The following is a 12,412-nucleotide window of genomic DNA, read 5'->3' as shown; positions in this document are numbered from 1 at the left end:
CGAATGAGGCACTAAAGGGACCACTGGATAGTCTCTCTTAGCATTGTTATTTAAAGTAGTCTGTTGAAACTAATCATATTTGTAATCAAATTTGTAATTAACTAAATTAATAATAAATCCAACTGCTTCTTAAATGGTCAGATTTTATCTGATAAAATCAAGTACTCGGGAAAATGAGGTGCTCAGGATGACGAGGAGATTCCCTTGCTTGAATTCCAGAGGTGGCTTGTACTGAGAGAGCTGAACATTTCTACCTTCTAAGAAGCTATCTTCACTCTGTAAGCTGGGCTTGAGTGTGACTTAGTCTCTGCATTGTCATTTAGCTGAATATTAGTGTTGATAACTTCACTTTTGCGCTGCTAACACAGCATAAGATATATATGACTTTATTTTTATGCTCAGTCACTTTGGAAAACTAATAAGAGGCCTCTAGTTAACTCTCCCTCACAGTGTTGAATGGCACATATGTTCTCCTCGCTTTAATGAGCAAGCTCCCAGTCCTGGATATTTTTGTTTTTATCAGCTATACCCGACTTTCTTCCTTTTCCCAGTATATCTTGACATGTCATTATTTCTCTTTCTTCTTCGTCCTTTAGTCTCCCCTACGTGGTACCTCTATTCTTCTTTCCCTTTAATCACTGTGTTCCAATGTACACACAAATCTAAAACTGAAGGAGATGGAAGAAAGTATAGAAACATAAATTATTAGTGGCTAAAAGCGGTTCTTTACTGAACAATTAGAATGAAACACACAATATAGTATAGAAAATCCTGTCTCTAAGAGAGAGTCACTAGAGTTCATATTACTTGTTATTGTTAAAATTGTATTTCATGTATGATTCTGCAATTTAATTGAATTAATATTTAGAAAAATATTAGCTATACATCCCTTTGTTGTGGATGAAGCAGAATCAGCACTTTCCTATAAAATCTACCACTTTTTTCTTAAGTTCAGGAACTGTCATTTCTTTGAGGGCCAAAACACACATTTCATAGTAACATTTTAGAGATGTCGATAGGGCCCAGTGCTAAACTGTGGCCGAGGCTGAATGGTTGGGATTTGCTGTAAGAATGGACATCTCCTGGGTCCTCACCTGAGGTCAGTAAATTGATTTATTCTAGGTCTACTGGCTGTATTTTAATACAACTTAGCTGTAGAAATACAAGGCCCCATTGTGTAATACAGGCAGTGCGTTGTTATTTTTCTAGGCCTGTCAATGTAAAAAATGTGTCTGTTTGCCTTCCCCTGTGACCTGAAAAAAAAAAAATTTTAAGCTATATTATAGAGTAGCAGGACACCCTGGAAATGTTGGTTTTGGAAGGTACCTTGAGGAATAACATATAAAAAATCTGGCAACATAATGTGGTAAAGATGCCAGGGATACACATGTTCATTTGAGAGCACTTTATTAACTTTCCTTCTCAGTTAAGTACTGGGACTAGTCCTGAACCACATTAAAAGTCTCTAAGAGGCCAGTGGTTCTCCTAATGGTGGTCCACTGTGACCAGAGAGGTCATTTTCACTATAGCCAGTTGGGAGACAGGCCAAGCAAATGGGCACATGCTGCATACCCAGAACCCTAGGAAGCCACACTAAGTATACTGTGTCCAAGATTTGCCCAAAATAAACCAGATGGCATTCGGCTTGCCAGGGCCTTTAGTGTAATGTTTGTTGTGGGTGGTTGTAGTACCCATGTTTCCGTCATAAGATTCTGGGGAGTCCTGGTGTTTTCTTTTCTCTCGCTCTTTTTTTTTTTTCCTTTTTGGCATGTGGCCATTGGTAGCCATTTCTTTAAATCTGTCTTCTTGTGGGTTCCTCTAGGGTGGTTCTGTTTACTCTCGTAGGTACTGAGATGAATACCCTACAGGATATGCCACACAGCTTCACATGTGGTTTTGTAACAGGCTTATTTTTAGGCTACTTTCCGTACCTCCGGGACTCCCTGGCATTCTTTCCCAAGTGTAAGTCTCCAGCTGTGGATGTTTAAAAGCTACAAGTGGACACAGGGCAGAGAGTCCATGTCACTTTTCTGCCTATCACCCTCACCATTATGTGGGCTTCTGAGCCTTAGGCTTCTGGAGCTGCCCAGACCTAGGTTAGAATCTGAACTCGGCCACATCCTGTCTGGGTGACCCCCAGCAAGCTACTTACCCTCTTGGAACATCAGTTTCCTAATACGTAAAATGGAAATTAATAGCAGACCTTTAAGGGGCTGTTTTGAAGATTAAATCAGATAATGAATGCAAATTGCCTATTAGATATAAGCATTCAACAAATGTTAGATACTGCAATTAGCTATTATTACTGCTATTAGTCTGAATATCCTGACCTAACTCATGTCCTATACCCACAAAACAAACCCCTAAATTATCATCATTGCCAAGTTTGACCTCTTAATCTGTTAAGTGTATGTTTTTAAAAATCTTATTTTTGATGACTAAGCTATTCATTTAGATTCTTTACTTCACCCATCTCTGCCTTCTTATACTCTAAAAGGTTTTAGTTTCTTTAAACATCAGTTAAAATGTCCTTTGTTCTTTGCTACCTGTTTTATGTCCTACTGTGTATTTTTCAATTTAAGTTTGATAAATATTTATCAGGCACTTTCTGTGTGGTAAGCACCATGCCGGGAGCTAAGGATACAGAGCTGATTAATACATGATTCTTGCCTTTGAGGAGCTTTAAATTCAGTGGGGGAAGCAGATATGTAAAAAGTAACTAAAATACAGAGTGATAATTGTCATAAATTATAGGAGGCATGAAAAATACTCAGGGAGACCAAGAAGATATTTCTAATTCAGCCCAGGGAAGCAGCAGAGGGAACAGCAGATGCAAAAGCAGCAGAGGGAACAGCAGAGCAACAGAATGGCACATATAGAGAATTTCAGGAAGAACCGTGAGCCTGGAGCCTATTTTGCAAGTGTGGAACACCGGAAGTTGAGACAAGAACTTCTGGAGGGGCTAGATTTCCACCAGCTCTGTAAGCCTTCATAGAGAATTTAGACTTGATTCTATAAACTGTGATAGAGCCATTGCAGAGTTTTCAGCAGTAGAGTCTTGTTTTCTTTTTTATTAAAGTACCACATACATATAGTAAAGTATACAAATGATAAGACTGTGGCCTAATGAATTTTTCATATGTATGTACCTATGTGTAAATTTCTAGCAGCTCCCTTGTACAACTTCCCATTGGTCCCCCAAGAGGTAACCACCATTCTGACTTCTATCACCATACATTAGTTTTGCCAGTTTCGAGCTTTGTATAACTGGATTCATACTGTATATGCTCTTTTGTGTCTAGCTTCTTTAATTCAACATTTTGTCTGTGAAATCCATCTATATTGTTTCACAAACTGATAGCCTGTTCCTTTTTGAATGCTGTGTAGTATTACACATATGGAAATACTTCTGTGGTCACTTATGACTACTTTTTTTTTTAATGGTTGACTTTAAATTTCCTGTAACTGGACCAAGAATGGATTTCTCCACTTTCATTTTTTCTCTCTTTATAAAAAACTCATTGTATAAGTCTCAATTACCATTTGGGCTTTAAAGTTGGGAACTGTCTCACCTAAAGGACCAAGGATCTGTCAATAGCTGGAACATTTAAGATTCTATACATCTCAAGTAAAGATTGGCTCAAGGTTTTTCTAATTTATAATGTAAAGTCTTTATGTTCTTGTTATTCTTTTCTGCCTTCCGTAACTGTCTACCTCATCAATTAATAAATGATTATTGAGAACTTACTGGATGCCAGATTTTGGGATGTATGACAAGCAGTTTGAGCTATCAGTCAAGATTCTGCCCTCATCTGAAGGGTTGGGGAAGGTTTTCTTAAAGAAATGACAGTTGATCTGAGAACTCAAGGATGAGCAGGAGTTAATGAGGAGAAGCAAGGGAGAACAGCATATGCAAAGGCCCTAAGGTAGGAGGAAACCCTCAGATTTCCAGAAACTAAAAGAAATTTGGTGTATCTGGAATGAAGAAGGAGGGAGAGTAGCAGAGTTGAAGCGGGAGATGTAGACAGTGACCCAGTCATGTGAGAACTTGTGGCCCCTTAAGGATCTTGAGTTGGTTATAAAGGCAATGTACAGCCTGTGGAAGGTTTTAAGAAGGGGAGTGGTGTGATCTATTTTGCATGTTTTAAATAATTAGATTCTCTGTAGCACTTTATTAAAATAAAGGGGCCTGCTGCTAAATGTCTGACCTGTAGGTTTGGGCCCTATAGGAAAATTAGCTCTAATTGACAACCAGTCATTATTCTTTGATGGCCTCATCTCATTTTTAACATGTTAAGGTCTTTTCTGTATGTTTTGTCTTCCTGACATCCTAGACTTCAGAACTTCCTTCCTTTTGACTAGGATATGAGGGGAAGTGCTCAACAGAACTAATTTTTAAATTCTTACTTTCTTCTTTAACTAAAATCTTCTAATGATGGTAAACCTGAGGATTTTAACTTCAAAAGGGCTAGCTCTTTGATACATCATTAGACTACTTCAGTGTTATTATCTTTACTCTATATTTAAACTGAGAAACAATTTAGTGACATAGGCAATTGTATTAAGTAGAGTATTAACCATAGCCACTGTAATAATTTTAAAAAATCAAAGCAGCTTAACTTAATAAAGTTTTATTTTCTCACTCAAACCGAGCCCAGTATGGTTGAGGTGGTCCACCTCCAAGGGTAGCTCAGGGACCTGGGCTCTTCCCCTAGAGCTTCCACTATCTCTGTCTTTTGCTTCCAACCACTCTGTAGGGGAACAGAATGGTCCAAAAGATTGTGCACAACATTCTGTTGTTAGTCTTGGAAGGGGCAACATCACTTGTACACATTTTATTGACCAGAGCACAGTTTCATGTCCCTAGAACACAACGGGAGTGCCAGGAAGAAAAGATTTAAGGAGTCAGCATCTAGCCAATCTGCACAGTGATATAAAATGTGCTAAAACTTTTGTTGCTTTTTGTAAATTACATTTATCCCCGCTTTAAACCACTAAGTGTCATAAGTATTTGCACTGTGCTGGGCACTAGTAATACACTGGGGAGCAAGACCGATGTAGTTTCTGCCTCATGAAGCTTGCAATTTGATCAAGAGATGGACAGAAACAACACAATCACACAAATGGATGTTTAATTATAACATTCCAATAGGGCTATGAAGGGAAAAAGCATGATACTGTGAGAGCACATGCCAGGAGACCTAACTTAGTCAAAAAGTCTTCAGGGAGGGTCTCTCTAAGGAAGAATCAGTTAAGCTGCCACCACACAGATGTCAGGAAATGGAGGGACAGAAGTAGGCAGGTTTTGGAGGGAATACGAGGGGGCATTGGGAGTTTGAGGATTTGAAGGAAGCATGGCTGAAACCCACAGAGAATGGGAAGACAGGAGCCAGATGGTCCAGGGCCTGCTAGACCATGAAAAGAAAACATTTGGGGAAATAAAGCAGTGGAAAGCCACTGAAGGATTTTCAGCCTAGGAGTAACATGAGCATATCTGTTTTATAAAACACTGGCTTCAATGTGGAGAGTGGATTGGAGTGAGGCTAGAAATGGTGTTGGCAGTCAGGTTATCTATGTGGCTTTTTTCTGGTGTCTGATCTTCCTTTATAGCTTCCCACCACTGTATGCAAGATTGTTAGGCTCCAATGAAAAGGCTATAATTTTCAGTTCCAGACATGGAGATATTATCTGTATTACCAAAGTACAATAATCTAATCCAATTCTGAGCCCTTTGTCATCTTGAAATATTCCTCATGGCCTACACTGTCTGTTTTGATTCCGTTAATCACATTAGCTATTTAGCCAGTCTGTTGCTGGCCAGTTTTGCCGCCACTTAATCTGGAACTGGTAGAAAGAAGTGCCCATGACTGTGCCTGCTGCCATTTTGAAAATATCTAATCAACACTTTATTTGTCCAGCATTTTTAGTGGTTAAGCTAGTCCCCATAAGATCTTGTTTCTCTTAAGTGCTCAGAGTTGTTTTTAAGACTTTTATTTTCTGATTTCAAAAGTGGACATAGAAACAATATTAAAGACAGAGTTGTAAAGGAAAAAAATTCCTTACCTCCATTAAACAATGATTTTTACTTTTGTATATCGAGTGTTTATGGACTTGCATATATATACGTGTGTGTGTGTATATATATATATATGTATATTTATACATATATATATACACACGTATATATATATCAAAATATCTTCTGTTTTTTTTTTCTTTTTTTCCTTTTTAACTTCAATATAGTGTCTAGTCTTTAGCAGGAGTAAATAAATATTGTTCAATTAGCATGTGAATGAATCCATACTAATCAAAGAAATTTTTAAATTCTGAAAAATCAAAAGATTAAAATTAAAATGGCCTAAAGTAAACTTAACCACAAAAAGAACCCATAATCCCACCGCTAAAAGAAAAATTTTGCCTCTGGATTTTTATATAGTTTTAATGACCATTTTTGTATCCTCCTTTTCTAATGAAACACTGTTATGTCCTTTTTCCTAAAATATTTTAGATGATTTTTTGATCTGAGGTAGTCAGAGCAGATACCATTATCAGAAATTTTATGAGATTCGGATGAGATGGCTGGGTGCGAGGGTAGAGCCAGGCAAGATCTCACAATTCAGCTGACACATTCCTTCCACTCACCATGCCTGCTGCCTCTCTGCTCACTTTTACATGTCATCTTGCCATTTGAGAACAAAAGGAGGGGGGCTGGCAAATGACAACAACACATAGTAGTTTAGAGTACCAGGAAACTAGACAGCCTAGATTTGAATCCCAGTTGCTCTGTGTAAGCTTGCACAAGTTACTTAACCTCTATAAACCTACCACTTTGGGCTGTCATGAAGATTAAATAAGTTAATACGGGATATGAAATGTGCATAGCACATGCATAGCACTATGCAAGTGTTTGTTGTTATTCTGTTGTTACTGTTACTACCAGTAATCTATATCCAGGTCACTGTACACTCCTCCTCATCATTCACCTAATTTAAGATTATGAGTGTACCAGACAGAGTTCCATGGCACAAGATTTCTAATGGCAATGCTGGCCAAATATTCTTGAGCTCATAGTTGTGCTTTTACCCTCACCGGTGAATTCTTGGACTCACAAATTTGAAATTGGCCTTTAGCAAAAAAATCCCATTTCATATGAAGTCTATTGGGCTAAATAAACTGAACTGGGTTAAAAACAGGAACTCTACTGGGCTCATTCTTTGAAACAGGTTTACTAATTTTCACTTAACTGCTCATTTGGTTCATTCAGCAAGCTAAAAGTGGTCCCCAAGATTAATGTTATGATGGTTTCTTTTCATTTCTTTTAAGTCAAGATAATACCACAGGGGTTAAAGTGAACCACTAAGTTTTAATAAGAGCATTTCACTAAAATAATTTCAAGCCACCTCACCTCAGAAGCCATTGAGCTTGTGCACTCACTAAATGCCTAGGCCACATTCAACAATTACCAGCCAGCACACACACTTCCTTGAATGTGGCCATTCAGAGTAGTCTGCAGGGCCTGGGAGCTGTCATGGTTTCAGAAGAATTAGACACATCTACAAAATATTATCAACTTAAATCCTGGGGGTTACCCATTTTGAGATGCCCATTTCAGAGATTTAAACCTCAGTTCTCTACAGAAACAAAATAGCAAGTTCCTTGGGCCTCTTGGGAAGAAATAAATATGTCTTTTATAGCTTTCTTTGGCTATAAATAACCTAAAGTAGAACCACAAAGCCTAAACATAGGAGAAGATTTTAGTCATTTGAATTTAAAAGTTGTGATGAGGTATAACATGTCAGTTCCCTGGTGTGCATGCATGTATATGCATGTGTGCATGCAGGTGTGTATGAATGTATACATATGAGGAGATATGGTGGGGAAAAGATAGTTAAAGGGTCAAGAGGAAACATAACCTATAAAGAAAATGCTTGGAATAGAATTGTGTTTTTACTTTTTTGAGAATAGCAGAGGAAAGGTGTATTGATACATTCAGATTGAGTGGATCTTACTTTGCAAAAGCACTAGGTAATAAGCTTCATGAGAGGAAGATATTTTTTTTTCATTCACTTCAAGTTGTAGAACTATTCTTGAAATATAGTAGGCATTCAATTGATATTTGTTTAATACGAAAAATGAAAAGAAATCAAAACTTGGGGAAATAATTACATAATATTGTTGAAGTGAGAGTGTCAAACGCCATTAAAACCAGAACTTTTAATTTCCTTTTGAAACTAAGTGCAGGGCACTGTCCTAACCACTGGAGATACAGCAATATATCCATGCCCTTGTGGAGATACATTCTACCTGGAGGAAGACAGACAATATACAAATAAGTACTATATATTATTATTGTGTGGTATTTCTTATGTCCCTTGCTCAGTAAACTTGATGTAGGACATTAGGATAGTAGAAAGGGCTAACTCAAGTTCAGGTTTAGCAGAAGAAGGTAGTGACAGAGATGAGGGTACTTGCAAAATAAGCTAAAATATTGGATGATGAGACCTGGACTATAGAGGGAAGAAAGCAAAATTCTAGAAATTACAGAGAAGTTTAAAGAAGAGAGAAAAATAAATCGTATTCCTTTTGCTCACAAGATTAAGCATTTTCATTCATTTCTAAAGTCTTGAAAATATCCTTAAAATTCATAATTATTAATTTATTTAATTCAGAAAATATTTATTGAGTACATATTATATACCAGACACTGTCATAGTCTCTGGAGAAATAATTCTAGGTACATTATTGAATTATAGAGTTGAAAGGGACTTTAGAAATAAACTAGTCTAAAATCCCCACATTTTATAAGTCACAAAACCAAGCCTCAGAAAAGCAGCTTGCCTAGTGACACATAACCAGTTAGTGTCAAAGCTGGAATTTGTAACCGGGGCTCCAGACTCAAAATCAGTACTCGATCTCAATATCATATTGTCTTCATTTCTTGGAATCAAACCTTTTAAAGGTATAAACTTGTCATTTTATGATGGAAAACACTGGGGAAATGGTATTGTTTAAATAAATACTTTCTTTTCAGCTTGCTTTTCAGGAACCCCCATAAAATAAAGTCTGGTGCATGAGTACTCTAGAAGTGAGGGACACAGTCATTGAATATATTAGTTAAGAATTATGGTTACAAGTAATAGAAATCTACTTGAGCTAGCATGCACAACGTAAAGAGGAAACTGGAAAGGATTTGTTATAGGTTACAATAATGATTGGTATAGCTTGGATCATGTCTGCTCCCTACAAGGCCAATAATGTCAAGACAAAGTCCTATGATTAAAACAAACAAAACAAAACAAAACAAAACACAAGGCTTGGCAAGTGATTACAGGGTAGAGTTCTCAGAAACAAGAAGAGTCCTTGTGAAGTGTACAAAACCCCAAAGATATTTGTGTTGGTTGGGTCCTCCAAGAAACAGGTGCTGAGACAGAGTTAGAAGTGCCAGAGTTTATGGGGTAGAGGATAATGACTTTGAAAGATAAAGTGGGGAGAGAGTAGGACTGAATAGGAAAAGCCTTTGGCTAATATGTAGATCTGACAACTATGAAAGAAAAAAAGAGGGGGAAGCAGGACGAGAGAGGGAAAGTCTCAGACCAAAATGCAGGTCTGACAAAGGCATCACCTACCCAGGGAGGAATTTGGGAGCAAAGATTGTCAGAGGACACTCCTAGGAGGAAATGACCAGCTTCTAGATGATCATGCCTTCACCATCCTCAGTCATGGGCTGGTACTGCTCTGGAGGAACGTGGCCTTGGCCTTGGCCTTAGCTCAGAAGCTAAGGAGGATGCCACTGGGGTTATAGTTGAAGAATGTCCACTAACTGTATTCCTTGCAGCTCAAAGGCAAGTTTTTTTGAAGAGAGGTCATAGTAAACTCCGGGGTTGCCACAATGACTAACAGTAACTGTGAATGTTTTATTTACAAAATGCAGGAAACATATAATCAGCATGTTGATATCAAAAAAGAAGAGATTTCATATTTTGAAAACATATTTTGGAAAATTTCAAACATCCTAACAAAGCTATTTCTATGCCATGTATATATTTATATTTATATATTTTGTATATATAAAAGCGGAATAATAGTAAAAGTAGTACTATTTTGAAAATTCCTTTTTTTATTCAATAAGATAATACCTTTAATATCTTTTCCCTACTCTAATCTCCGTGTTTTGTTATAATTATCTAGAAATTTTCTTTCAGACAATTATTATTTTTTTCACCTTATATTCCTTCAATTTAATTAATCTTTATTTATAATGCATGAAATTCCACAGCAACATGATCAACAATTATTTAGAGTTAAGCATGACTGATTTCTTTTCTCAATACTGTTTCTTGTATGTCAAGTATCCCTAATTCATTTATATTTGTTAGTTGACAGCCACCTAAGATCTCCAGCCTAAACAGATGCTTTAATTTTGCTGCCATCTGTTTCCAGCCTCCTTTTGGCTTGAAGCCATCACTCTTACTTCACTCTTCACTGATATGGGCTTCATCGATTCCCCCCGGTACCTGTCCTGGTTCCATCTGATTATATGTTGCTTTCAGCTAACTTTACAGAGATATTTTCCGAGTCTCCTTCCTTTTCGCTACTGATTTCCTTAATAGGAAGTTAATTAATTTATAATAAAATTATTTTTTTGTTGATAGCTAAACCCATTGCCACGGTTAGGAATAGTGAAGTGGTATTTGTTTTTAGAAATAGTGCCAGTGGCCCCATTGTTGTTCCTACTTACACAGTCCAGGTGCTTTCTGGTTTCTCTCACAAGGCAGAATAAGCACGAATGCCTCAACTTGTGAAGATTTAACTCAACCTTGCTCTAAGACTAATCAGAAATAGTATTTGCATGACAATCACATAGTCTCCAGAAGACTGCTCCAAGAAAGGCAGTCAGCTCAGAGTGGTTCTGGGGCTCCACTGGCTTGTTGCATTTGGAAATCTAACATTTGCATAAATGGAGGAAATTAGAATAAAATGGTAATATTCAGCTGAAAAAATTGGTTGGGAAAAAATATAGAGGAAACTAGTTTAAAAGTGTTTTTTCTTTTTTCCAGAGAATGTGTTTCATCTTATACTAGAACTTTTCTATATATGTTTTCCTAGACACATTTATTTATTTATTTATTGTAATATTTAGATCTGCCTTAAAGTTCCAATTTCTAGGAAAACCAGTACATACTTCCTTTTTTTTAAATTATCAAATTGAGAAAGGCAAAGTACACGATGTGTTAAACCAAACTGAAACGTTTCTTTGTTTTAATTGGATATCAATACATAAGAAGGTTAATAACAGACTTACTATGTCAACAAGATGGTTTTGGTCCCTTTTAACTGCATATTTTCCAGTGGAAAGTCCATTCTTTGGAGGCCAACCTGGCCCTTTGTGAATATGCATGTCTTCATGAAAATTCTCCACTATTTTTCTGAAAATATGATATTTTTAACAAGCATGACTAAGGTGAACATATCTGGAGAGTCATTTCACTCTCAACTGATAAACACAGTTTGAATAGGTGTCCACTTTACATATTTAATTATGGTTGAAACTTCTTCTCTAAAGAGAATCATGTGGTAACCAACCTTCAAGATGGCACCCAGTGATTCTCACTTCCTGGTATTCACATCCTTGAATGTCCCCTCCTACATTGAAAAGAGTAGGCCTATGTAACTAATAGGAAATTGCAGAAATGACAGAGTGTGACTTCTGAGGCTAAGTCTTAAAAGATACTGAGGCTTCTACTTTGCTCTCTCTTGAGGAACCCAGCCATCACATCATGAGAACACTCAGTCACGAGAGGGGTCCACATGGAGAGGTCCATGTTGTGAGGAACTGAAGCCTCCTTCCACACGCAACACGAGCTTGCCAGCAATGCGGGTATGCTATCTTGGAAGCAGAGCCTGCAGAGCCTCAACTCCACTTCCCCTAGCTAAACCATGCTTGAGTTCCTGAATCACAGAAACCACTAGTTAAATATTTATTATTGTTTAAGCCTCTAAGTTCTGAGGTAGTTTATAACGCAGAAATAGGTAATTAATACAGACAATATCACAATCCTGACTGTGGAGTCGAGACATGGAAATGTGGCCACATTTTTCAGCCCCAGACATTATCATGAGTTCCATTATTAACAGCTTCATATTCCCTTTCTAAAAATTGAATTAAAAAAATAGTATTCATTCTTTTAGGATTTCCTATAGCTCCCGATAATTCTTCCTGTCTTATTACCCCTCGCAGAATATGAAATCAGTGAAATAGCATGAATTTCATATATGTGGTTTCCACTTCTTTGTTGCTTCAAGGCAAGGATTTTGCTTTTGTTGTGCAGAGCGAAGTACTGAACTTATTGTTATTGAATCATATTATTTACAGAACTTTTGATATCATTTAGTCTAGTGATTTTCTGACACT

General features: G+C 37.1%; 1 protein-coding gene across 2 annotated transcripts in view; it reads left to right on the top strand.

Moving 5' to 3' along the window:
- The window catches only part of SCFD2 (sec1 family domain containing 2), a 352,474-nt gene that overhangs the window by 190,494 nt on the left and 149,568 nt on the right, over positions 1 to 12,412 (top strand). Inside the window, exon 6 of one of the 2 annotated variants that reach the window (XM_025040285.1) lies at positions 11,760 to 11,968. The exons of the other annotated variant lie outside the window; for it this stretch is intronic. Within the exon in view, the coding sequence (XP_024896053.1) occupies positions 11,760 to 11,953 (194 nt within the window). The 3' untranslated portion in view covers positions 11,954 to 11,968. Of the gene's footprint in view, positions 1 to 11,759; positions 11,969 to 12,412 lie in introns of those variants that run through there. 2 annotated transcript variants of the gene reach the window in all.

This window comes from Pteropus alecto, unplaced genomic scaffold (assembly GCF_000325575.1).
Source record: "Pteropus alecto unplaced genomic scaffold, ASM32557v1 scaffold57, whole genome shotgun sequence".
Taxonomy (NCBI): Eukaryota; Metazoa; Chordata; class Mammalia; order Chiroptera; family Pteropodidae; genus Pteropus; species Pteropus alecto.
This window is presented reverse-complemented; position numbering and strand designations above follow the sequence as displayed.